The following is a 24,985-nucleotide window of genomic DNA, read 5'->3' on the forward strand; positions in this document are numbered from 1 at the left end:
GGGGGGGGGAGGACTGGGCGGTATCTTACCGTCACTTTCTTACAATAGGACTGCCTACCTTATCATCAATGCCATATGATTTTCATCTTACCTTTGTGAATCGTGGTGTCATAATTCAGCCTGGCCATGCTAACAAGCACATAAAGATTCACCCGGGGACTTGGTTGAGCAGGCGTGTGCTTACTAGGTTAGACTCGGGGGGCAGTAAGCAAATTAGCCTTGCAGTCACTAGAGAGATACCCCATACTCCGTCGCTCCGGTTCATCTGCCTCGGACCAGGTGAGGGGACAAACCGAGTCAGTCTGGATCTGATCATCAGGACAATTCAGGTTACAGCCTGGGATTATATTTCTCCTACGGCAGAGCAATCATATCTGTCAGCTAAAGAATTCACTCGCCAGATTACACTGACCAATTTAACCAGAACGGCACATAGCCGTACCTTCAGGATATTACCACATCTTACTGTATTATACCCCATCACGTGGGGGCAATTCTAGGTAGCAGCCTAAGCTTCGTCTCGAGCGCAACTGATAACATCCACCCCCGCTACTCCATATTCTATTCTAATAGTTGAAATTATTACTGGACTACTCACATCCTCACTGGCGCTCACTATCAGTCTCGTCTCTTGCGATCTCTGAAGACTTCGTTTGCGCAAAGTCCCAACTCACAGAAACACCCGACACAGCTCTATACTCCCGACCGGTATCTCCAAGGCGGCGAGGCCGCGGCCGCTAAGACCAACCAGACCATATCTACCCCCCAGTTCGGCGCCTGTTCAAGACCTCAAGCTTGCCACAAGAGTTCACTTCCAATCCTCACACCTAGCCAGCCAAAATGAATCGGCTATTCGGTACGAAGAACACGGCACCCAAGCCAACGCTAGATGGGGCCATAACCAATGTACGTTTCCCCTTTCCCTTCCAACCTTCGTCATTCATCATTGTTGCCCAACTCTCCGAATTCATCTCGTCCCTTATCCGCCTGACCCCGCATGATTAACATTTCCCCGACAGGTGGAAACACGCATTTCCAGCATTGACGTCAAGCTGGCGGCTCTCAACTCGGAACTATCTACCTATCAAACCAAGATCTCCAAGATGCGCGACGGGCCGGGAAAAACCGCGTTACGGCAGAAAGCCCTCAAGGTTCTCCAGCGGCGGAAACAGTACGAAGCGCAGCGGGATCAGCTGTCGCAGCAGTCATGGAATATGGAGCAGGCGGGCATGATGCAGGATAATTTGAAGAATGTGATGACGACGGTTGATGCTATGAAGACGACGACCAAGACCCTTAAGAAGCAGTATGGTCAGATTGATATTGATAAGATTGAACGGCTGCAGGATGAGATGGCGGATTTGATGGACGTGGGGAACGAAATCCAGGAAAGTATATCGCGGGCGTATGACGTTCCCGAGGATGTCGATGAGGCGGAACTCGATGCGGAATTGGAGGCGCTAGGCGAGGAGACTATGATGGAGAGCTCGATGGCTGATAGTGCTATGCCTAGCTTCCTGCAAGATGAGGTGGCGCCGCCGCAGTTCATTGATGAGCCCCCGGAGCAGACTAAGGTTAAGGAGCCTGCTAGTGGGTTGGGTTAGGATTACATGTTTTACGAGAATAGCGTTTAGGAGTTCAGATCATGGTGGCATCGGAGTTTGGATTTTTCTTGTTCTCTTTTTCTTCCCCTTAAATTGGTCGACTAAGCTGTGTTCATTCTACGAGCTTTATTATCTATGTTCTTTCTGCACTCTCCCGTCCCCTATGTGTCTGCATCTTCGGAGTGTATCTTACTATGTGTCCACTATTCTGAGCCACACGGCTTGCACGTTCCAGCGAAACTTCCTTCCGAAAAGATGTTGTTCCCTGGATTCGGCGTTCCATGCGTTTCTCACTCTCAGGCTTTGCCGAGCCCAACAAGGACGAGCAAAGCAACGTTCATGACCGCAATGATTACCCAAACAATGACAGCGATGGCAGTAACAAGCCAGTTGTTTCTCATCTTGACTCCGTCAGCCGAGGTATCCTCGCCAGTGAAGTTTCTGTCCGTAGGGACGGTCATGTAACGGTTGCGGCACGTAAAGTAAACTAGAGGAGCGGTGACAAACGGAAGGATGACACTCAATACCACTTGACTGGCGTTGAGAGTTTTGTTCAATCCCTCCTTGCCGACAGCAGCTGCAATGATTATGCTAGGGATGATACTGATAGATCGCGTGACCAGTCGCCGAAGCCAAGGTCTGATGCTCCAGTTCAGCATTCCCTCGCTGACCATTTGCCCAGCCATGGTACAGACAATCCCGGCCGAGATACCTGAGAGAAGTAGGGCCAGTGCAAAGATAAGACCTGCAGCCGGAGCAATGGAGCTGGAGAGAAGATTGTAAATGCCCCAGAGATCTGCTTCATCGGCTCCCGACGTTCCGTACAGGGAAGCACCAGCAACTATGAGAATGGCGCTGTTGACGAAGAGGGCAAATGTAAAAAGGGACAACGTAAGCTCAATGACGGAATACTTCAGACAGCCCCTAATCGCCTGGACTGACGGCCTGTATTCCACTTCTCCGTTGGTGCTTCCAAGGCAGACGGAGGGATCGACGTAGCCTTGGGTAACATCGAATTCCTTCAGTCGCGATTGGACAACTCCGCTGCCAAGAAACATGGAGTGAGGCATCACTGTAGCACCGAGGATACCACAGCTTTGATACAGACTGGAAAACAGTATATTAGCAAACTCAGTGTTTCCAGTCATATACACATCGGGCTACTCACCCATTGGACTGCACTATGGCAGACGAAGGCAAGTAGCCCCGGAAAACAGCTCCGACCGACTGTTCTTTGATAAGGGCAAGCTGGATGCAAAAGCATATGACAACTCCCAAAACCAACATCATGACGAAGAACTCGAATAGACGCAATCCCCACATAGCGCCATTCGGTCTGTAGAATATCAGGATGAAGAGAACATCGGCTAATGTGATTGCGCATCCAGCCACCAGAGGGATTTTCAGGAGAAGGTTGAGCGAAATCGCAGACCCGACAACCTAGGAAACCAGCTTAGCACCAGCGTCAGAAAACAGGGAGGGGAAACATTGGCTGCGTACCTCTGCGATATCGGTTGCCACGATGGCAGCCTCCGCAAAAACATACAGGATGTAGTTCAACCACTTGGGCAGATGCTCCCTGCAGTTTTCCGCCAGATTGAGCCCTGTCACTGTGCCGAGTTTAATACACAGCGACTGTAGAAAAATAGCAAAAAGGTTGGACACTAGGACGATGAAGAGCAAAGCATAGCGAAACTCTGCGCCTGCGGCGACATCGGTGGAGTAGTTTCCCGGATCAATGTAGGCTACCGCGATCAGGAATCCAGGGCCCACGAAGCGACCAAACTTCTTGATACTTTGAGCAAGACGGAGAAAGAAAGATATAGTTGATTTTTTGAAAGGACGGCGAGGTGATTCGCTGCTCGTCCTGGGTGATTGGTCCCCAGGAGCGGCAGCAATCACTTCGCCGGGTGTCTTCTTCTCCATCTCGGGCTCGTTTCCATCTAGACTATTTGGTCTATGATCCATCGCCGCAATACCTTCAGCTGCAGCCCCTCCCATACCGCCTGCATGTCTCCGATGCACCTTCGAGTTCGCAATGCCGTTGAAATCGCTGCGAGTGGTAATGTCGGCATTCAGCGCCGGCGGATTCTGGTTCCATCCCGGGTGCTCGAGGGTGTCATCGGTGCGCGAAGGACAATTCATGGCGGGCTGAGAAGCTCTTCAGTGACACGATTTAAAATACTAGCAATTGCAGCTATTCCGATAGCCACGAGATCGGAGTATTTAGGCAACGCCACTTCGGGACGTCAGTCTAGGAGTCAAGGACCCTGCGGGGAAGCCTGCCCGAAACTGCCCGATTGCGGTAGTCGCTGTAGACACGTCCACTGCGGAACAGGGAAGAGAGCCGGAGGAAATAGATAGATCGACTGCTATGTGTTCAAATGCAGTTGTTACGATGGAAGATGGATCCAAAAGATGAAATCAGTGACTTTCACTCCAGTCGGAAGCAGGAGAGGGAAGAGAAGGGGGAGATCCAGAATTTTGGTAGCCTGACGGCATGCGGTTGAGGCTGTTCGCGGTGAAGTGTGGCCAACTGGGCCGCGCCCAGACCGACTAAAAACAACAGTTTTAGGCAACATTGTGTTCTCGTAGATTCGGTGAGACATTAATTTTCAGCGAAAAACGGACTTTGCATGGATACCCCATGGGTAACCAGAAAGAAAGGCTCAATGAGCACAGAAGATGAACATATGATAGAAGATCGAGGTGGTTTGGCAGCCAAGTTATGGAATCCTTGTAATCCCGTGATGCGCCTTGTCCTCCCTTGCTGCAGCTGATCGATCTGCTTGCCTTATCTTCCCTCTGATTCGACAAGTTCTATGGGATTTAAGCGCCTAAATCGGCGTCTTCATAGTACACAACGGCATCATTCACTTGATGATAATGGCCATATTGGGTTGTAGAATTACAGGTAGGGCCGCAGTCTGGAACTCCGAGATTCTGGTGTTTCCGTGCGGCTGCTGCCGTGTCGGCAATCAATGGGACCAAGATCTTTGTTCGATATCGGACCATTCATGCAAATGGAACCGGACCGTTGTGGCTTCGGAGTACTACATCGTGGAAAACACCATTTCAAATCACTTTAATCGCGCAACTGGGTTTGATGGATTCGCCAACCCTTGAGCCAAGTGTCTGAATTCTATGCTAGAGCGGCTCCAGAGGTTTCTTCCCAAAGCCATGTTATCGAATTCACAAGATAGAGGACAAGATGCCTCGGCCAGCATATTATGTGGTCTCCGAACAATTTCTTGGTATACCGATTGCGGGTCAAAGAACGCGTAATGGCAATCAGAAAAAGACGCACTCTCCAAGACCCTACTCCAGTGGTGATCCTTCCGATGGCTATTTATTGCAAGAGCTCCCCCAATTAATTCCCAGTGCACGAAGACTATTGCCCTGGTCAAGTTGACTAGATGGGCAGTCACAGTTTCACAAAAGACCTTTCCATGTACCAGGTACTCGAAAGCTACCCAAGACGAATGCTAGTCTCCAAATCATCTGTGTTCGACATTGAGGAACTCGTCTGATTCCCCTATATTCAGGCGTCTTCAGCCTAAACCAGATGGAATGCGCTGATACAACTGGCTGTTATGTTGGTATGTCTAAATTGAAGACAGCTTATAGCTTAGAAAATTATGGTTCTACTGCTCTACTGATGTAGCCTTGAGGCCAATGAACTCAGATCTTTGATCAATGCTAGGCTTCTTTGATACTCTAAATATCGGTACAATAAAGTTGACAACCAACACAGGTCTCCCGACAATATCCATGGCACCATTACGGTTCTCTAGATACAGTATATGCATGAAGATTTCAGTTAGAACTACGTCCGGCTGTAGACCTGTGGTGTGGTTATTCTCTGTTGTAGACTAACCTGAACAAGTAACCTCTGAAAATAGTACAGGACCTTTAGTGACTGCTTGAAAGGTTGAGTCTTCAATACCATTTGCATCAAGCATCCTGTATACATTGTGTAGCATTAAGCAAAAGATCACCAACATTGTGTGTCCTGAACGTCTCACGGATTTCAGATATCGTTTGGAAATCCTGGTCCTTTTCCCCGTATGGGACCAATCACTTGATTATCATCTGATTACTGTGAGGTAGTGATCTTTAGTTAAACCTAAGAGGTTGCATTCCAGCTACCACAGGTCACACAAATTGTTTCAGTTCTTCCGAGTGATATCCCCTTTTTTGATGTTGCTCTTGTCAGACTCGAGAGGCGGTTCCGATGCCAGAGACTCTGTGTCATAGACCATAATATGACTACCTAGAGCAGTGAGGAGGTTATCTTCTTTAAGTTCGTGTAAGATATGGGGACAATCTTCATCCCTTGCCTATTATTTAGATCGTTTGGTATCGAGCCAGAGCTTCTGAGATCTGCATGCGGACGACCCAATCAATAGCCGAATGAAGGGGTTTCACTGATCAAAGCTTGAAAAGAATAAATAATAGAGGAATCGGATATTGTATACATCCAAACAGATATTGAGTGACAAGGAGAGCATGACGAAACAGAGAGAGCATAGAGGTAGTTAATAGGCTAGACTGGTAGTAACTACTTACTATATCATGCGCCGGACTAGTCCCGATTCGGTACACCATCAGATCTCACGAGTTCGACAGTGGACACTAAGTACTATGAGCAAGAGAAGAGGAACAATAAACCCATCTATTCCTACCGGTCATAATGATGACAGCATAATAGTTGGACTGCTATACTGTCCATATTCCTGGTTGTCAATGAATATAACTATATGACCTCTCGCCCACTCCGACGCAGGTAGATTGTGATGGTCCATTCAATAGCCGGTTCCATGCCGGGTATTCCTCCACTATGACATCGACCCCAATTTTCATCGCGACGGGGTCCAGCTCACGATGACGGGCGATCGGATGTTCTTTGGGCGGGCTGGACACGGAGGATGATGGAAGTGATATGATTGCCCGATCAATTAACTGCCCGATTGATAGATAGACGATCATGACGGGGTGATGCACTCTCCGGCGCGACCGGAGGCGCGGTTGCCCCCAGCAACCTCCCTGCCCGCACAGTGTTTACACCCTCCGCTTCACTGCGGTGCACCCATCTCCAGCCGTTTGGCAACGGCGTTGGCAGACTAGGCTATGCAGTGGGGGAATGCTTACGGCTCCTGCCCGTCTTAGACCTTTGAAGGGCTTCAAATTCCCGGTCTACCCACCTGAGGTTGACTCTTTGGTGTTTGCTGTTGCTGCTGTGTCTCCTGTTCCTTCGCACCGGTGTCTTCTCTTCTCTTCCTTAGTTACAGTTCTTTAACCTCATTTCCTTCTCCTAATTGACGTTCATCAATGTCGTCGGTATTTTACTCTTGCATGTCCTCGTTATCCTGCTTTGCATAGAATTTTCCGCTACTTTCGTATCCTTCGCTGGTGTTCGATCTATCTTTACGCGGGAGCAACTTTCACCGTGAGTCGCCTGCGCCTACCCGTTCCATAACCTTCCTCTGATGGCTGTCCTCATCTGCTAACACAGTCTGTGGCTTCCTAATCAGTTTCGGGCCAAAGGCGATAAGACATGGCTCCCAGCATACAGCCCCCGAGCATCTTTGACGATTCCTCCCGTGGTCCTACCAAGCCATCCGTCCTGCGAGCAATCTGGTCATCCAAGACCCACAAACGGACTTCATCTGCAGATGATGTCCTCGCCCCTAGAGTCGTTGATAAAGGCCAGCCTAGTGGCAGCCCATATGCGCCCCCAGTCGATGGACCTTACAACCCTGCGGAACAGCCACTGGCAGAAATAGCCCTCAACCGGGATACAGCAGACGTTAGTTCAACCCAGAGATCACCTGGAAAGCAAGGGAAACACACTCTACACAAGAAAACAAAAAGCGCCGTCTCACTGAAATCTCTCAAGAGCTATATGGAACGCAAGGACAAGTCGGATGAGACGCCAGATGACGAAGCAGCGAATCTGAAGCCGAAGAAAGCAAAGTCGGCCAACAGTCTCACGGCTATCTTGAAACGATCCCAACGCGGAAGGAAAGGAGAAAACTCGAAGAGCACTCGGGACAAAGAGAACCGCAGCCCATCGGACCCTGTCGATAGCATGCCCTCTCCAATGTGGAACCACTACCCAACGCCGCCGTACTACAACCAACCTGAGGTTACCAGTTCCCAGCACAAGCGTAGGACTCTACAGGAGGAGGTTTCTCTCTACACCCCTAGGGAGTATGGACCCACTCTTCAGCGAAACTTCTATGATTACGATGGACCCTCTCTCAGAGCCCGCGGGGATCCAAAGCCACGTCCAAAATCGGACTACCTCGCGGGAAATCGCAAGGTGAAAGAACTGATGGATCCTATAGATGGCATGACGGCGAACCAGCTGGCTTCGGGTAACCAGCCAGAACCTGCCTCGCCCAAGAAACACGGAAGGCCCAGGGCACTCTCACGCCCGGAATACCATCCCCCAGCGGAATCCAGGCCCGAAGCAAGCCCGAAACGACTCTCTCGCGTCCAAGCGGCAATATCAGCATTTAATGCAAAAGAGCAGGAGGCTGAACTGCAGAAACGCTTGACCGGCAAGGAGCTTGAGAGCGAGTTCGAAAAGCTACTGGTTAGTAATCCCGAACTACTCTCGTCGAACACCCAGAGCCTAGACTAATGACGAGACAGGATGCTAGGAATATTCCTCATAACATGCGAGACAAGATGAGGTCTCTGGATACCAACATAAAAGCAGACTTCATTATGAAGGATCGAGCCGAAAATACTGCGCCGCACAGCACTGGTGCTAGTGGTACCGATAGTACCGGTCGTCGGGGGCGCAAGAAGGAGCCAAAGGAGGACCGCCATGGCCAAGACAGCAAAGGATCTCGCTCGCGATCCCGCAGTCGCGGCTTCTCATTCTCCAAAGGCAGCTCTTCGCCTAAGAAGCAGCGCCCCGACAGCGGGAGTTTCTATAGGCGTCCCAAATCCGCCGACTATTCACAGCCCACAGGATTCTCCAGGCTCGGAACCCCGTCAGCTTCCACTACCTCACTCTCTGCCACAGCTTGTGATACTGCAGCTGACCCGTCGGACTTTGTGCATTATCTGAGAGAAATCCAGAAGCCAGAAATGGTCGAGGTTGGGAAAATGCACAAGCTTCGCATCCTCCTCCGGAATGAAACTGTCAGCTGGGTTGACACGTTCATTGCGGACGGTGGTATGGATGAGGTGGTGCAACTGCTTTACAGGATTATGAAGGTTGAATGGAGGTAAGTTATACGTATTCTCCGATTTGGGAAACCGGAGCTCATAAATTGGATAGGGAAGAGCATGAAGATACCCTGCTTCACGAAACCTTGTTATGCTTGAAAGCTCTTTGTACAACATCCATCGCTCTGCAGCATCTCACCAACATCGAGGGCGAGCTTTTCCCCGCATTGCTGCGAATGTTATTTGACGAAGAGAAGAAGGGCCCAAGCGAGTACACAACCCGTGGGATTATCATCAATCTCCTGTTTACTCAGCTCTCTGCTGTATCATCCGACGAGATGGCTGCCAGCCGGGCTTCACGCATCTTATCCTACCTGCGCGACCCGTCTCCCCCGGAGGACAGTCAGCCTCTGAGTTTTATCGCAAACATATATCAGTCACGCCCCTACCGAGTCTGGTGCAAGGAGGTTACCAATGTGACCAAGGAAGTTTTCTGGATCTTCCTGCATCATCTCAACGTGATCCCGATCTTGAAAGACGATAAACCGGGTGTGAGCTACCGAGAACGTCATTTCCCTGCCCCTAGGCCTCCAGTTCCCGCCGCTCCATATGTTGGTGGCGTGGAATGGGATGCGACCAACTACTTGGCTGCGCACCTGGACCTCATGAATGGCCTGGTGGCGTCGTTGCCAACGAGCGAAGAACGTAACCAGCTTCGAGAAGAATTTCGAGCCTCGGGATTCGAGAAGGTCATGGGCGGTAGTTTGCGAACATGCAAGGAGAAGTTTTATTCCTCCGTGCACGATTGCCTAAAGACATGGGTTGCTGCAGCTGTAGCTGACGGATGGCCATACACATCGGTCCGCGAAGGTCCTCCGCGGCCGGAGCCTGGGTCGCCGAGCAAAACCGCGATCAAAGCAGCAGCTGGAAGCCCCAGAAAGGGTGTCTTGGACGAACAGCCTCCCAAGCTGGAACTTGCGCTGGATGTCCCTGCTGGTCGTGGCGGGGCCCAAGGCAACAGTGGCCTTGGGAATTGGCTCTAGACATGAGTCTATTGCTGCGCGGACCGGTCATCATGTCTCCACTAATCGGCGACATTGACACGGCATTATGACAGCTTTTATCTTTTTTGACTTGTTGTTGTTACCTTGTCTGTTAGTTGTTCATCATTGTGACTTTGGAGAATTGGGATTGGACGGCGTTGGCATTTCTGCGGTGTTTGGGTGCATCTCACCGTCACTTGACGGCCACGGCGAAACGACTCATGACGGCATAGGGCCACAGACCTGACGATATTTGACGTTCTTTGATTGCATGTCAGGCCGATCATTCTTTTTCTTGGACAGATGCGTTATAGCAGGCACGACATGACCGAGGTGGATTATGCTTAGTTTTCTACTATTGTCAACATGAGCGGCTTAAGCTTCGCTGTCATTATATTCAAATCATATGATAGTTGTACAGGATAGGATACTATACAGTGTAGATTGAACGAAATGGTCTAGTCTGATGATATCCAGCTGTAAAACCCTCCAGGACCTGGCTTGGCTTGTTAGTTATTTATTGTGCACCCGACTCATCCTCCGACCTCTTCACCGGACGAGGAGGCGGCGGCGTCGAGAAAGCACCCTTGACACCAGCAAAAAACGTCCGTCGAATCTAACCACAGTAAGCTCACCTGCCTCAACCATACTCAACAGATAGATAGATATCACTCACCTCATCAAACGGACTCCCGCGCTCATCCCACTCCATGAAGAGCAACGCATACACCAGAACGACTAAATCCCATCATGTACGTTAGCCTTCCCAACCTAGCAAGCAATGTCACGCCACACGTGCGATTCGCCGCCATCTCCAAACCAAACACAATATCAGCGGGGATAGATAGTACATACACCCAATAACTACCCACTGAGTAATCTTGGTCGCTTTAACCCACTTCGGCCGAGCGTATTTCAGCGCCGCGCGACGCCGGTACTTCCGTTCTAAACGGAACTGGTGCTTCGGAGAGAGCTTCGACATGTCCGGTGGCCATTGGCGTTTCGGTTTGTAGGGGCTGTAGTATTCGCCTTCGGCATCTTCGGGAGTGTATGTGTTGGGATTGTTGGTGGTGAGGCGGAAGGGGGAAGAGAGGTGGTGCGGGGTGTGGGAGAGGGGGCGGGTCTAGATTTTGTTTGCATTTGTTAGATTGAGTTGCTGGTACTAGAGTGTATGTTTTTTGGTTTGGGTTTGGGAATTGTACCTGTTGTATTTGAGTGGCGTTGTGCTTGTGGTGAAGGTATGTTGGGAGGGCGCGGGTAGCTGCTGCTGCTGTTGTTGCTTGTGGTGTTGGGAATAGGGGCTTTGATAGTGTGAGCGCGGCGAGGCGCCGGGGGAGAAGGAAGGTCGAGGTCATTGGTTTGAGTGTGTCTGTTAGCTGGTGGTGGATTGGAGGTTGAGGATGATATAGAAGAAGATCGATGGAGTGATCTTGAATTGCGGAGGAAAAGTTGTCGGGTGGGATTCCGCCCGCGGAGAGACTAGCCCGATGGCGTAGGTTGGTTTCCGCTCGGTGGTGATTGGTTCGTGGAGTGGCATCTTGGTTTGAATGGCTTACTAGTACTTAGTACTTAGTGCTATGAACTACGTAGGAGAGAGAAGGATGGAGTTTTGGGTTTTCGATCAAATACTATCTGTTATATATTTGTTACATTGCATAAGGATGAGAAATGTTGGGCGACTTTAGGACGATCTAAGGTAAGTACTACTATAAGACGATATATATATATATATATATATTAGGCTCTGAAACCAATTTCATAGTAGCAAACATGTGACACTACGGATGCATCAAGATCACTAATCACTGCACTGCAGAACAGTACCAGACCATGTTTGCCTCTCATCTTTGGTTCTGCTGATCGCATGACGTACCAGTACGCATCACCTCCCAAAAAAGCAGCACATGCAACCGCCTGAGCATCAGCCGTTCTGGTGCATTGCTTTTTCACATGAAACCGCTGCCTCGTGGACCGACATCCCGTGACCCGCCTCCGCGGAACAACGATGATGCGCATAAGCCTCGGTTCATTGTAGCAGAGCTGAGCAGCCAGCCGGTTTGATTGCAAGTGACCGGCTTTACTCCACGTTGCCCCAGATTCTTATAAGACCAGGAGTCCGGTTCTTTGTAGCTTCAGACCCCTTTAAACTATTTTCCCCTTTTCTACTGGAGATATCACTGGCGCATCTCTCTTCTACTTCTTCGAGTCTCCGTTGACGTCATTATGTCTTCCGGTAAGTCTACAGTAGCCTTTGTCGGTTCTCAAAAGGGTTCTAAACTAACGGCCACACTTTCCTAGCCCAGCAGCGTCTTTCCCAAGTGGCCTCCCACTTCGGCCCTGGTGGCAAGAAGGGAGTCTCCGCCATCACGGAGAAGCACCCCGATGATATCGTCGTGACCTGCGCTCTGCGTACGGCTCTTACAAAGGGTGGAAAGGGTGGTTTCAAGGACACCGCTGCCGCCGACTTGCTGGCTGGTGTCTTCAAGGGGGTTATCGACCGCAGCGGCATCGACCCCAGTCAGGTTAACGACATCGCTGTCGGCTCCGTCCTTCCCCCTGGTGGTGGTGCGACGGAATTCCGTGCTGCCGCCCTGGTGGCGGGCTTCCCTGAGTCTACTGCCGTTAAGAGTTTGAACCGTCAGTGCTCTAGCGGTCTCCAGGCGATTGTGGACATTGCCAATGCCCTGAAATCGGGCATGATCGATGTTGGTATTGGTGCTGGTGTCGAGAGCATGTCGTCTCAATACGGGTAAGTTTCTGCTCCCTTCACCCCTCTATGATATGTAAGCTGACGAGCATCGTCAGCCCCGGTGCCGTGACCGAGTTCTCCGAGCTTCTCGAGGCCCACCCCGAGTCGGCCAACTGCAAGGTTCCCATGGGTGTTCTGTCCGAGCAGATGGCCAAGGATCGCAACGTCACTCGTGCAGCCCAGGACGCCTTCGCCGCCTCGTCGTACCAGAAGGCCGTCAAGGCCCAGAAGGCCGGTCTCTTCAACGAAGAGATCATCCCTCTGCAGGTCAAGTGGACGGACCCTAAGTCCGGCGAAGAGAAGACCATCACCGTCAAGGCCGACGACGGCATCCGCGACGGCATTACCCCCGAGTCGCTGGGCAAGATCCGACCTGCATTCGCCAAGGACGGATCCATCCACGCCGGAAACGCCTCCCAGATCTCCGACGGTGCTGCCGCCGTGCTGCTGATGAAGCGTTCCACGGCCGAGCGCCTGGGACAGAAGATCATCGGCAAGTACGTCGCTGCTAGTGTCGTCGGTGTCAAGCCTCTGCTCATGGGTATCGGCCCGTGGAAGGCCATCCCCGTGGCCTTGGAGAAGGCCGGCATCACCAAGGACGACGTGGACATCTATGAGATCAACGAAGCGTTTGCCTCGCAGTGCGTCTGGTGCATCAACGAGCTGGGTCTGCCGCAGGAGAAGATCAATCCCAAGGGTGGTGCGATTGCCTTTGGACACCCGCTCGGCTGCACGGGTTCGCGCCAGATCAGCACGCTGCTGACGGAGCTGAAGCGGACGAACAAGAAGATTGGTGTTAGCAGCATGTGCGTCGGAACGGGTATGGGTATGGCAGCCGTTTGGGTTGCGGAGTAAAGTAAAAGGCTGTAACTTAGATTGATGATTTGTTTTTCTTATCTCTAGCGATGTATCTAATTTTCGTATATCCCAAGCTGGTCTTCACACCACTTTATATACCATACTGCAGAAGATTAGCCTTACAAATTGAACCTACCGAGCATTACTTACTGTACCTTCAACACCGGTCCACCCCTATAGACTTAGATCTTCCCCCTAAACTTCCCAAACGCCTCAAACACACTCATTCCCCCCTCCACCGCCTCCTTGACCTTATCATCCATCCCCACCAACTTCGGCATCAGCTCGAGAACCCGATCCAGCAAGTCCCGAGGTATAGCCACCACCCCGCCTTCCTCGTAATCGCAGAAGATGATGTCTCCCTGCACACACATTAGCCAACCCAACCCAATTCTCAAACACTTACAACAAAAAGAAAGAAAGAAAAGACATACCTCCCGTACAGTAACCCCCGAAACACACACCTCCCCACCCATCTCGCCGGGCTTCGCCTCGGCCCCACTCCCCACCGTCGAGCCTCCCCTCGCCCAGATCCCCAATCCAGAGGCCTTGAGCTCCGCGCGATCGCGCACTCTTCCGTCAACCACCACGCCGAGCACGCCCCGAACTTTCATCCGAAGGGCCATGATGCCTCCGACTACGGCGCAGTGCTGGTCTGGGGGTTGAGAGATGACAAGTATGGTGTTTGGGGTGGTGAGGTCGGACCAGTGCGTGGAGGGTGGGATGCTGCTGCTGGTGGGGGTGGGGTTGGATTTGGGGATGAATTGAAGGGTGCTGGCGGGGGCGATTAGTTTGGTGGGTGTGGTGGTGTTTGGGGGGTAGGGGCCTGTGGATTTTAGTAGATGGGTTGTTAGTAATTTGGTAGCGGTGGTGGTTGACGATGGGTGTATACTTAGGTCTGCGATGTAGCCTGCTCGGGGCGGGGTGTTTGAGGGGACGGATTGGAGTTTGAGGAGGGCGTCGGAGACCTGGTTTTCCTGAGTTAGTAGTGTTTGATGGGTTAAATATGGTTAAGGGGATGTACATCGCAGGCGGAGTAGTTGTGTAAGAGGGAGATCTTTTCTTCGAGGGTCGACATGGTGGCTGCAACGGATTGAATGAGTAGATAGTAGTATGTAGTAGGCGAAGTATAAGGTAGCAGATTCATATATGAGGGGCATGGATAAGAGTATATACGAACCGTGAAATCCGATCAGATAAGCTGCAAAGAATCCTTCTTGCATAACCGAGGATCACTGCATTGACATCATGTGTCGAGCAGATCTCTTAAGTAGTCACAACATCCTACTGTGTAATAGTCGCACAAGATAGATACTTAACTCCCATCCATTCGACCGGATCAGTATGCATCCCGTCTGCTAAACTCCGCTCCTCTCTTCCCCATTCACCCGATATCATATTGTGGTACTTTAATTCCATAGATAAATACCATCTTTCTCCCCTCGGATCGTCCCTGACAATGCCACTCCCGAACATGGATAGATGTGGGGGAACCATCGGATCCAGTCGAGTCAGTCTCCTCCAATTAATTATCAAATAGTATCTGCTTTAGTTTAGTTCCTGGGGTAAAACTCCCCGTCCACAAAAATGCCGCCGGATCTCCGTAAAGTCCCTGACAGCTGGCTTGGCCACATTTCAGTTCCTGATATCACCAGAATACACCTTTCATTTACTCTCTTCTTGGATTGAGCCACATACATACACTCATAGTAAATTCGTGTATATTATATCCAATATGGCATCAAATACCTACACCCCCGACCAACTCACCCTCTACCTTGAGCGGATCCACTACGGCTCCAACACCAGCAGACTAGAACAACTACAACAAGCCGTGAAGAACGACCCCCTCGGTACCCTATTCGAGATCCAACGGCGCCATCTTACTTTCATTCCCTGGGGAAACTCAGCCCTGCATTACTCCAATCACCGGACCATCGATATTCGTCCTGCATGCGTGTTTGAAAAGCTGGTCACGCGCAAGTTGGATGGCTACTGCATGGAGAATAATACCCTGCTTCATGGGATATTGAAGTCTCTGGGGTATGTTGTCTATGCTACGGGTGGGAGAGTGTGTTTGGCTGCGACGGGGCGGGCGGAGGAGGGGTTGGAGAAGTTGTATACGGGGATGTAAGTTATTTTCCTATACTAGTAGTATTCTCCATGGAGATGGAAATGGAAGGGTTGGGTTTGGCTGGTATAAGTATATTAATGATGTATAGGTCGCATATGGTGCTGATTGTGCTGATTGATGGGGAGAAGTACGCGGTATGTATCTAGGTATCCTACGCGGTAGTGACTACGAAGCTAATGGTATATGCAGGTGGACGTCGGCTTCGGGGGTAATGGGCCTACCCGGCCTTTGCCGCTCAAAGAGGATTCCGTTTCGATCTGCATGGCTCCGACGGAGATGCGTCTCGTTCATGAGGCCCTGCCTGAGTACGTGGACCAGACGCAAAAGGTCTGGATCTATCAGATCAGGTATACGCCTGACAGTAGGTGGATTCCCATGTACTCATTCCTGGGAACGGAGTTCCTGCCGCAGGATTTCGAGATCATGAACTATGCGACGAGTCAGCGGCCTACGAGCTGGTTCACGCAGTCGCTGGTTTGTGCTAGGATGTTCATGGATGAGGCGGAGAGTGAAGTGCAGGGGATGTATATTCTTGCTGGGCGGGAGGTGAAAAAGAGACAGTTTGGACAGTCGGAGGTTCTAGAGACGCTGGAAAGCGATGCAGATCGCGTCAAAGCCCTGGCGAAATGGTTTGATATGCATCTTCGCGATTATGAAGCGGAGGCTATCCGCGGTTTTGTATCTGAGATCAAATAGATGTCGGTTTGGAAACAAAGGCTAAGATAGAATCTACCTGGCGGTGTACCCAGAGCCGGCCAGATATCTTTTATAGTATGATACAAACAATCTTTCATTGCGTGGATATTTCTCTCGAAAGTAATGCGGCCGAATAAATAAGGAACAGGCGGGAATAATGACATGACGTGTGACAACCCATGCTGTCTAGAAAATCCGTTTCTCGATCTGCCATGGTTCAGTATTTTGCTTCGCTCACTGCTGCTGATTGTGCTGGTCCGTACCTTCCAGGGGTTGCTGAGCTCGAATCCCTTGGGAGCTTCCGGGTTGCTCGATTGTCCTCGTTTCGTGCCCGTGATTCTCAGGTCTCTCTCCATCACTGGTAGGCGGGGGGTGTCGAGAGTTAGCTCGCTGTTTCTCTTTCAAGATTGGAAATAGGGGATCTCTAATTTGATGTTGCACGACATCAATCGAGGTTATAACATACTTTGCTGTAAAAGAGTTAGTACGTCTGATCCCGGTCGCATCGGGTAAGTGGCAGGTTCACTTACTCTATCCCACTTATCCTTGTTCCACCGCGGCATCTTGCCCTCGTTGTCCCATCTCCGGATAGCCCACAAGCCGGCACCGCCGACAGTGAACGACTGTGTCACGCATTGGTCAGTACTTACCACGTCGAAAACAAATGGGGAGAGGAAATGGTCGCTGAACGTACTCCGATGATGATGCCGAAGGGAAGGAGAGCCTCGAAGGGGACACCCATGATGACGATAGGAGTCGAAGAGACAGGAATAGAGCAATGCACAAGGCTCAATTGGAGTAGCAGCGAGGGGAAAGGTGAAGCTGGTGTGGCCGCGGGAATCCGCCGTTCGTCGACGAGGTCTGGAGGTTGGCCCAAAGCGGTTTAGGCGGGACGGCTGAGTCAGCACGGCCGTCAACCTCACAGGCAGGAGAAGGGGCAAAGAGGCCGCCGTCGATTGCGTTGATTGCGCAAGTAGACTTGAGACGGCGTTTCCCTGGCTGTTACACGCGTCTACTTCTGCTTGATCCGGAGTATCTGCTCTTTTCGTGGGAACGGTACGTTTTCCGCCCTGTTGCTACACGTGTTGCTTGCCATTGTCCGCTTCCCGCTGCTGCTACCTACTCCTCACTGACCTTGCTTGGAAAGCATGCGCTTGCTGTAGGGAATCGAACTTTCTATCTTGTGTGGATTCCCCTTTTACAGTGCGTGGTCTTCAGAGCTGTGGCGCCCCAGGCAATTCGTTCTATGCTTCCCGATGCCCGTTTCACGCGGCACCAGATGATCGTCTACTTTCGCGGGGAGCCTGAATAGCCTCAACTCTTGGGCTTGCGTTGTATTTCAAATCCCCGAATCATTATCTGGCGACTATTGTGACAGCCCTGGCGACCACCGTGACATACACTATGCCGGCTATCGTACCGCTGGCCAACGACCCCGGGTCGAAGACCCCGGCGGATATGGTGGACAGTGACCAGGACGCGGAGGGGGAGGAGGAAACGGACCTGTATCAGATGGATCAGCAGCTTCAGGATGCCGCGCACCGCGCTTTCACCGGAGAGGCTGCGGACGATGCTGCGACTGGCGACCTCGGGGAGGATCAGGACGCAGAAGGGGAGCCAGATAACGAGATGAGTCTGGTCGGAGATCAGAACGATACCGAGCCGGTTGGCGCAGTCAAGGTGCCTCAGAATGGCCAGTCTGCCGACGACGAGGACGCAGCTTCGGAGGCCGCTGACGCGGAGGCAGATCCGGCGTTCGAAAACCAGAGTGATAGCGACCAGGAAGCGCACCGTTCTTCGTCGAGCAGTCAGGAGTCCGATGAGGAGTGGGAAGGCGAAAGCAATGACCAGGAGGATGCGGAGGCGGAGACAACGGTCCGCGGAAACTGCATGTGAGTGGGGACTTGGCCCATGCCTTGTTCGACAATATACCCATGGAATCTAGGCTGACGACTGGATCGATAGATTTTGTGGACAAGATGAAGATAATGACCCGAGTGAGGAGTTCGAGGAATATTTGACATGCGCAGTTTGCGGCGATCATTGTACGTTGGGTTGCGGCCCCATCCAAACTATAATTTCCCCGGATATTGGGCGATCATTACTGACTCGGCAACCCGGCAGCTCATCGGCAGTGTGCCCGCGAGCAAAACGCACTAGGAGATGCAGAAGGTACGTTGCTTCTTGAAACAAATTGTCGCTAGAAAGTCCGAGGGGGCCCTTGAGCTGACTCGTTCAGATGCCAACCCGTGGAGGTGCCCGACGTGCGTCCGCGAGAAGCTGAAGCCTAGTGCGGAAGAGGGCGCGGCGCCGCAACGGAAAAACAGACAGAAAAACATGCGCAAGGAGCTCCTGCCGGCTCATACGGGTGAAGACGGCTCCGATTTCCATTCAATTTTCAATACAGTCACTGTCAACGAGGAACTGTTGAATAGCTCTCGGTCGCTGCGAAAGAGAAAGACCATGTCCCTCTCTGCTGAGATCGAGGAGCATGCACCTGTGCTTCGCAAACGGCAACGCCAGACCCCGTTGCGCTACGATCGTGCGGACTCCCGCGAGCAGATGGCCGAGACAGTTGATGGCATGTCCCCAGTACGGACTCGTTCGCGACGTACGCGTAGGAACGAGCAAGAGCACTGTCGCGTGGTGTTGAAGCAATTTGAACGTCTTGTGATGGCGTTTCGCCTCAACGAGTCTAAGCTCTCTAAGATTCTCAATTCTCGCAGCAGGTCACAGATGAGAAGCAGAAGGACCCCAAAGCCACCACCCGTCGCTCACGAGCCACAGGCTCATTTTGCACCGATCACACCTGCCTCTTATTACACACCATTCTATTCATTTAGCGACCGTGAGACCGATGAGCTGAAGGGCAAACCGTACGGGGGCATCCTGTCCGAAGCGGATGCGGATACCTCCAAGACATTGCCAACACACCTCGACCGCGAAAGGTTCGAAAAGGCCCGCCAAAAAGCGGAGGAAGAGTGGCAACGACGAGCTCTAGAAGCCGAGAGCACAGGCGAAACTGTACAGCATGCGTCGCAGAAGGTGTCCGGACCCCCATCTAGAATCAAGTACATCAACTTCGGCGGCTACGAGATTGAGACTTGGTACGCTGCACCATACCCTGAGGAGTACAGTCGCAATCGCATTCTCTACATTTGTGAATTTTGCTTGAAATACATGAACTCAGACTATGTCGCGTGGCGCCACAAGCTCAAATGCCCGGCGAAACACCCTCCGGGAGATGAGATTTACCGTGAAGGGTCCATATCGATTTTCGAAGTTGACGGACGGAAAAATCCCGTTTACTGTCAAAATTTGTGCCTGCTCGCCAAGTTGTTCCTGGGCTCGAAGACACTCTACTATGATGTCGAGCCGTTCCTGTTCTATGTCATGACGGAGTTTGACGATTTGGGCTGCCATTTTGTTGGCTACTTCAGCAAAGAGAAGCGCCCTAGTTCGGCGAACAATGTCTCTTGCATTCTTACACTCCCTATTCACCAACGGAAAGGTTACGGGAACCTCCTCATTGACTTCTCGTACTTGCTCACGCGCATTGAAGGCAAGACGGGCTCCCCGGAGAAGCCACTCTCTGATATGGGCCTGGTTTCTTATAGGAACTACTGGCGTCTTATTCTATCCTACCAGTTGCGGAGTCAAAGGACGCCACTTAGTATAACCGAGCTATCTGAGCGGACCGGTATGACCGCAGACGACATCGTGTCCGGTCTGGAAGCCTTGCGGGCGCTTGTCAGAGACCCGGTAACAAAGACCTACGCCTTGCGGCTTGACTACAGATATTTCGAAGAGTGCATCGCCAGCTGGGAAAGCAAAGGCTATGTCCAGCTTAACCCCGACGCGCTCGTTTGGACACCTTACATCATGGGTCGGAGTAACCAATCCCAATTTGATCGCGCCCCGTTACACGCCGTGGCACCCCGCGAGGGTCTGGAGGATGAAGAAAGTGAGGACGTGAAGGAGTCTGGGAACGAGGAAGACCAGCAGTCACCAACAGATGCTGGCGACTCTAAGGAGGATGGCTCTGGTCCTCCGATCACGAATGGGACTGGCGACGCCGACTCCGAACAGCTTCCCACTGAGCCAGCTGGACCTCCTTCTACCGATATGCTCTCTAAAGTGAACGGCTTCCGCCATCCGATTACGGCATCCGCAACCTCGAGTACACCGGCCGAGTCCAATCCCGCTGGAGACGTCCCAGCCTGGAGATTTGAGATTTATCCTCCTGTGCAAGCACCATCCCATAAAAAGCGTCCTGGCCGACCGTTTGGCAGCAAGTCTTCCAAGACGGGCGGAACTCCAATCGCTGTTCGAACCAGTGGCCGTAACACTCCCAGACGAGCATCCGTTTTGACGTCCGTGACCCCTTCTGCAAATCCAGCTAGTGTTCGGCGCGGGCGTAGCGCAAAGCTGATCGACTCCCCTGCGGTGGATTCTACGAGCGCAGAGCCGGATGGTATTGAGAACGAGCCGTATGATGATATGGAGAACACACCGGCAGATGGGCCGGATACGACGTCCCAGACCCATGTATCCACCGAGCCCGAACTGAGCGCCAACCCAGCTGTCGGTGAGGATGAGCTGCCCACATCCAATGGCACTACGGATCCGGAGAATGAAGCGGCCGAGACGCCTAATGTCGAGCCTGTAACCCCTTCCAAAGGCAAGGGTGTGGAGGGTAAAACCAAGCTCACCAAGTCGGTTAGCCGCAAGTCCTACGTGGAGAAGCTTGAGCTTATGGTGCCTGCCGAAGACACCGCTCTATCGGCGCACGAGAACGGCGTTGCAGACAAAGCCGAGCGCAACGGTACCGACGCGGACGGAGACGCTGTGATGGAGACCTGATCCTGCAACATTGTCAAGGGACTCGAGGTTTCGAATGCATTTCCAAAAGATTTTCTTATTCACGAGGCATTTCCCGGGGCGTTCTTTTCGACTTACTATTGTTGGGCGTGGGGTGTTTTTGTTTTCTTGACTCTCAAGTCTGGCTCTGGACTTTGCTTACGGGGATACACTTCATGACTTCACCTACTTGGCTTTGTCTCTTTCTGCCTCTCTCTCTCTCGTCTATTTGTTCTCTCTGCACATTGTACCAAGCAAGGAGTGACGGGGTCATCCGGAGTTTTTGGGTTCGTCTCTTCCTTCGATGCACACTTCAGTGCATTGCCTACTTACTACATCAATTTCACAGGGCTGTTTTGTTTCGGGTCCTGTGAAACCTTTCCATATTACATCCCTCCCCCTTTTCTTTTCTTAAACATTTCTCTTCGCCCACCATTGCACCACTCATGTGAGAATTTGATTTTATTACACTTAAACGTCCTTGCCTGTTGCTTCATTATGTGCGTTTCTTCCTCTTCTCACTTAGCCTACTTTTGTAACGTAGCTTTTCTCCCACCGGGAATGGGATCTGATCTCATACCAATTCACGAATGTCGCTACCTACCTACCTACTTATCTGCAATCTTCAAGGACTAGATTTTAAAATAACCACCTAAAACCATCCACAATCGAAGAACATAGCTTTTGGTCTAGATTTCCAGGGCTACAACATAAACATCCATTAACCACACAAACCCCAAATCGATAAAAAGGTATGCAAAGCCAACAATTACACTTTCCCTCCAACGTAAGGGCACCAGAAATTCCCCCTACCCAAGAAGGAATGCGAGATCCCTCCGATCCTTCAGAAAACTCAATCTGTCTTCTTTCCCCTCTTGGTCCACTAAACACCAACTAATTAGCCACATTCTTACTAAACAGATACTACTTTGCTTGCAGCGCCACACCGCCATCGGAATATGGGGCGTTTTTGTTTGCCCCGGAATGTGGCTGAAACAAGTTCAGTTCCGCTTTCGGTAGGTGGACGTCCCACAACCTTGCCGTATACCGTAAGGAAGTACTAAGTGCTACTAGTACATTCAAAATGGGATATTGCAAGCGGTTGGATGGGGTTTCCTGGCGATGGAACAGAAGGTACCTACTTTGGTTACAGTGCAGATATCATTTTATGTCTATTCTAGTAAATACTTACTGAGGAGGTGATGATAACTAATTAGTGCTAAATCAAGCAAGACTAATTCCTCCAATGAAAAATGAGAGACCGTTTTTAATTCAATCAATCGTTTCTTCTTCCTTCGGAGGTAGACCGAGAGAGAAGGCAAAAGAAAAAAAAAAGAAAAGAAAATAATGTAGAATAAAAAAGAGAAGAAGAATATATTAGAAAAGGAAGAGTAAAAAAAATTGCAAGGCAACTTAGAGTTTGGCCAGGTGGTTCTTGCAGATAACTTGCAGGTTGGATTTGGGGGGAGAAAATGAGAGCAGTTGAAAGAAAGAAAAAAAGTGGGGAAGGTTGCGTGAGAAGTAGATTTCCAGGAATTCATCCAGAGACAAGAGGAGTCTGAAAGTTTACTTTGCATTTACTTTGTAGATACGGAGAGTAACTTAGGGTGGGTGTACTTCTTGGACTTTTTCTTGTGGAAACTTTTTTTTTTCTTTTCGTTTAATTGGTTTTATTATTTTATTATTTTATTAGTTTATTTGGTTTTATTTCTTTTCTTTTTTGGTTTGGTGAGGGGGAGTGACTTTCGCTGCATGCGTTTTGTGTTTTCCTCTTCTTTTTGGGCTTAGGAGGGGTATGGCCCTTGCCTAGGTACCTACCTACTTTGTTACTATCCTTCTACTATGGAGTATCTATCTTTGCAGTAGAAAGTGCGCAGTATACTCTTACTCTGTACAAATACAAAAGAATTATCTTTTTTTTTTTTTTTTTTTTTTTTTTTTTTTTTTTTTTTTTTTTTTTTTTTTTTTTTTTTTTTTTTTTTTTTTTTTTTTTTTCCCTCTCTCTTCCCGGTGGCTCAAGACTCGAAACATAGCGAGATTGACCATCTACAAAATGCCCCTCTCGGGCGGTGGCGGTATACTCAGCAGCAAGGAATGTGGCTTCGAGGTCAGCTTTTGGAATCCTTTTCCGAGGAATCCCCGTTCGGGGTTAGTGGCTTATTGATCTACTCACCAGGCCAGAGTACACGGAAATCACAGCACTGTGAGGGGCGTACAGGTTGATTTCATTAGTACGAAATGGATTTAGAGAGAATCCTGGATACCGTGTAGAGTTGAGCCCGGTCGTTTCCCTCTTCTGATCAGTTACTAGTAGGTTACAGGTCATCGCGTTGCTGAGTGGGACCACGAAGCACTCGACGGGTAGGACTTTCCTCAAGTCCCCAGCCAGAATGAACCGAGGTGTGGCTCATGTGCCGAGCAGCTCCGGACTTCCTGCACATCGTACTTAATCCTGTGCTGATGTGGCGATGCGGCTGGCATGTACAGTACGTCTGGGCTGCATTCATGGTGGTGATAGTGTCTGCTGGGTACAAGCCCACCCACCCCCCGTGTGGTGCAGTGGATGCTGTTTCGCATCCTGCGATCTCGACTGCATGTTTGATGGAGAATTTGGAATTTCACATGCCCCATTCATGACAATAGCCATTGTGTGGAGTGTTTGTACAGCGCTGCGTGATGACGTTCGATCTGGGCTGGGTTGGCGGTGAATGGCGATGGTTTGCTCTGTACCTAAATTCATCCCTTCCAGGAGGAAGGAAAAGGATATGGAATCAAAAGTTTCGGCCGAAAAGAGGGACAAAGGAAGTCACCATATCTGATCCTGGAGCAACGATAAGTCAATCAATCGATAATAATGGCGAGCCCGTCATCGAAGCAATTAGCGGATGAGAGGCGTCTTAGCCCGTCTGACCTCTCGGATTCTGTAGATGATCTGTCAGTTAGTCAGGAAATTTTCTCTCCGGCCCATCCCCTCCTCCCCGTCGCCGTACTTCGTGCAATCATCTAGCCTTCTTACAAATCACCCGGCCTTCTCTCCTGATGCTTTCTGATCGCTTCGATAAAGGCTTCCCGGGGTCTTTTCGGGGTCTTCGATAGGCCCGGATCCCTGTTCGGGCACTCCTTAGCCGGACCAGCTGAGGCGTCGATAATTATTACTCGCGATTAGCGAAGGATTAAGATTTTCTTTTGTGCACCTTCTGGCGCGGACGATGCAATGGAAGAAGGACTATTCTGTGGACGGAACCCCGGCCGAACCGCGATCAAGAATTCTTGTTCCAGTAGTGAATCAACAATCACAAACAGGGACTGGGCGGGCCTCGGCTGCCGCCTGGAGCTCCTGAAGAACCGGCGAGGAGCGAACCCAGGAAGTTCTAGCCTCCAAGGAACATACCCTGGGTCAGATCTTCTTGAAATTCGGAACCGCCCCCAGACCCCGAATAAGCATAACTGTAGCGTAGACTAAGCGTTGATGAAAGTCTGGTTCGGACTGGGGATGTTCGGCGGACCGCTGTCAACAATAACCAGGAAAGGTTTCGCTCCCCGTGCTAGCTGGAGTCTGGACAGAAAGGCAACCGCTTGGGTCCGCCGAACACTTCATCGTGCATTTAGTCGGTGTCCCCACCGGATATGTAAATGGTCGAAAGGGGAGAGAGGGTCAACTGTTCGATTGTTGAGAGACAGGGAAAGGAGGGGGGAAATGTGCGAAAAAAAAAATTAGTTCCTTAGTGTTGGTGATTCTCTGGCGCTTCTCTTTTTTTCAGTTTTCCTTTTTTTTTTTTTTTTTTTTTTTTTTTTTTTTTTTTTTTTTTTTTTTTTTTTTTTTTTTTTTTTTTTTTTTTTTTTTTTTTTTTTTTTT

General features: G+C 50.6%; 10 protein-coding genes across 10 annotated transcripts; 6 read left to right on the forward strand and 4 right to left on the reverse strand.

Annotated features, from left to right (window-relative positions):
- The first annotated feature begins 670 nt into the window (after positions 1-670).
- BDQ94DRAFT_94057 (putative SNF7 family protein (Cta1)) lies at positions 671-1,752 on the forward strand. Its single transcript, XM_026776893.1, has 2 exons — positions 671-906; positions 1,020-1,752. Exons 1-2 carry the CDS (start codon positions 841-843, stop codon positions 1,602-1,604), a joined length of 651 nt encoding a protein of 216 aa, XP_026621747.1. The 5' UTR covers positions 671-840; the 3' UTR covers positions 1,605-1,752.
- On the reverse strand, positions 1,753-3,873 carry BDQ94DRAFT_94071 (NRAMP family metal ion transporter). The gene is made up of 3 exons (XM_026776894.1): positions 3,105-3,873; positions 2,773-3,044; positions 1,753-2,711 (listed from the first exon to the last, which is right to left on the reverse strand). Exons 1-3 carry the CDS (start codon positions 3,747-3,749, stop codon positions 1,901-1,903), a joined length of 1,728 nt encoding a protein of 575 aa, XP_026621748.1. The 5' UTR covers positions 3,750-3,873; the 3' UTR covers positions 1,753-1,900.
- Positions 3,874-7,161: 3,288 nt separating this feature from the next.
- On the forward strand, positions 7,162-9,832 carry BDQ94DRAFT_162528 (uncharacterized protein; the record flags this gene model as incomplete). Its single annotated transcript, XM_026769570.1, has 3 exons — positions 7,162-8,205; positions 8,265-8,848; positions 8,902-9,832. 3 exons carry the CDS (start codon positions 7,162-7,164, stop codon positions 9,830-9,832), a joined length of 2,559 nt encoding a protein of 852 aa, XP_026621749.1.
- A 377-nt stretch (positions 9,833-10,209) lies between these two features.
- Positions 10,210-11,273, reverse strand: BDQ94DRAFT_151435 (uncharacterized protein). The gene is made up of 4 exons (XM_026767751.1): positions 11,035-11,273; positions 10,688-10,955; positions 10,509-10,570; positions 10,210-10,448 (listed from the first exon to the last, which is right to left on the reverse strand). Exons 1-4 carry the CDS (start codon positions 11,185-11,187, stop codon positions 10,350-10,352), a joined length of 582 nt encoding a protein of 193 aa, XP_026621750.1. The 5' UTR covers positions 11,188-11,273; the 3' UTR covers positions 10,210-10,349.
- A 442-nt stretch (positions 11,274-11,715) lies between these two features.
- BDQ94DRAFT_151438 (3-ketoacyl-coA thiolase peroxisomal A precursor) lies at positions 11,716-13,953 on the forward strand. Its single transcript, XM_026767752.1, has 5 exons — positions 11,716-12,064; positions 12,130-12,580; positions 12,637-13,542; positions 13,595-13,801; positions 13,874-13,953. The coding sequence occupies exons 1-3, from the start codon at positions 12,056-12,058 to the stop codon at positions 13,434-13,436; spliced, it is 1,260 nt and encodes a 419-aa protein (XP_026621751.1). The 5' UTR covers positions 11,716-12,055; the 3' UTR covers positions 13,437-13,542; positions 13,595-13,801; positions 13,874-13,953.
- Positions 13,622-14,517, reverse strand: BDQ94DRAFT_174409 (RraA family protein; the record flags this gene model as incomplete). Its single annotated transcript, XM_026772340.1, has 4 exons — positions 13,622-13,801; positions 13,874-14,265; positions 14,332-14,407; positions 14,464-14,517. 4 exons carry the CDS (start codon positions 14,515-14,517, stop codon positions 13,622-13,624), a joined length of 702 nt encoding a protein of 233 aa, XP_026621752.1.
- A 657-nt stretch (positions 14,518-15,174) lies between these two features.
- Positions 15,175-16,269, forward strand: BDQ94DRAFT_174410 (arylamine N-acetyltransferase family protein; the record flags this gene model as incomplete). The annotated part of the gene is made up of 3 exons (XM_026772341.1): positions 15,175-15,569; positions 15,662-15,707; positions 15,763-16,269. The coding sequence occupies 3 exons, from the start codon at positions 15,175-15,177 to the stop codon at positions 16,267-16,269; spliced, it is 948 nt and encodes a 315-aa protein (XP_026621753.1).
- A 186-nt stretch (positions 16,270-16,455) lies between these two features.
- Positions 16,456-17,011, reverse strand: BDQ94DRAFT_174411 (NADH dehydrogenase [ubiquinone] 1 alpha subcomplex subunit 1; the record flags this gene model as incomplete). Its single annotated transcript, XM_026772342.1, has 5 exons — positions 16,456-16,476; positions 16,533-16,659; positions 16,732-16,739; positions 16,800-16,892; positions 16,964-17,011. The coding sequence occupies 5 exons, from the start codon at positions 17,009-17,011 to the stop codon at positions 16,456-16,458; spliced, it is 297 nt and encodes a 98-aa protein (XP_026621754.1).
- Positions 17,012-17,670: 659 nt separating this feature from the next.
- On the forward strand, positions 17,671-21,219 carry BDQ94DRAFT_183212 (putative histone acetyltransferase; the record flags this gene model as incomplete). Its single annotated transcript, XM_026774355.1, has 4 exons — positions 17,671-18,161; positions 18,235-18,314; positions 18,394-18,441; positions 18,509-21,219. The coding sequence occupies 4 exons, from the start codon at positions 17,674-17,676 to the stop codon at positions 21,130-21,132; spliced, it is 3,240 nt and encodes a 1,079-aa protein (XP_026621755.1). The 3' UTR covers positions 21,133-21,219.
- A 2,366-nt stretch (positions 21,220-23,585) lies between these two features.
- Positions 23,586-24,345, forward strand: BDQ94DRAFT_151447 (uncharacterized protein). Its single transcript, XM_026767753.1, has one exon. The coding sequence runs from the start codon at positions 23,598-23,600 to the stop codon at positions 23,835-23,837; it is 240 nt and encodes a 79-aa protein (XP_026621756.1). The 5' UTR covers positions 23,586-23,597; the 3' UTR covers positions 23,838-24,345.
- The last annotated feature ends 640 nt before the right edge of the window (positions 24,346-24,985 follow it).

Source organism: Aspergillus welwitschiae (assembly GCF_003344945.1).
Source record: "Aspergillus welwitschiae strain CBS 139.54b unplaced genomic scaffold BDQ94scaffold_42, whole genome shotgun sequence".
In the NCBI taxonomy this organism is placed as follows: Eukaryota; Fungi; Ascomycota; class Eurotiomycetes; order Eurotiales; family Aspergillaceae; genus Aspergillus; species Aspergillus welwitschiae.

Bases quoted from the DNA above. Each gene is read 5' to 3' on its own strand.
- BDQ94DRAFT_151435 (XM_026767751.1), bottom strand. From the start codon at position 11,187: ATGACCTCGACCTTCCTTCTCCCCCGGCGCCTCGCCGCGCTCACACTA. The intron at 10,571-10,687 runs GTATGTACTATC...GATGGGATTTAG, and splicing joins TCAGTGGGTAGTTATTGGGT to TCGTTCTGGTGTATGCGTTG. The intron at 10,449-10,508 runs GTGAGTGATATC...TACTGTGGTTAG, and splicing joins GCGGGAGTCCGTTTGATGAG to ATTCGACGGACGTTTTTTGC.
- BDQ94DRAFT_94071 (XM_026776894.1), bottom strand. From the start codon at position 3,749: ATGAATTGTCCTTCGCGCACCGATGACACCCTCGAGCACCCGGGATGG. The intron at 3,045-3,104 runs GTACGCAGCCAA...CTGGTTTCCTAG, and splicing joins TGGCAACCGATATCGCAGAG to GTTGTCGGGTCTGCGATTTC. The intron at 2,712-2,772 runs GTGAGTAGCCCG...ACTGTTTTCCAG, and splicing joins GCCATAGTGCAGTCCAATGG to TCTGTATCAAAGCTGTGGTA.
- BDQ94DRAFT_151447 (XM_026767753.1), top strand. From the start codon at position 23,598: ATGCGGCTGGCATGTACAGTACGTCTGGGCTGCATTCATGGTGGTGAT.
- BDQ94DRAFT_151438 (XM_026767752.1), top strand. The intron at 12,581-12,636 runs GGTAAGTTTCTG...CGAGCATCGTCA, and splicing joins GAGCATGTCGTCTCAATACG to GCCCCGGTGCCGTGACCGAG.
- BDQ94DRAFT_94057 (XM_026776893.1), top strand. From the start codon at position 841: ATGAATCGGCTATTCGGTACGAAGAACACGGCACCCAAGCCAACGCTA. The intron at 907-1,019 runs GTACGTTTCCCC...TTTCCCCGACAG, and splicing joins TAGATGGGGCCATAACCAAT to GTGGAAACACGCATTTCCAG.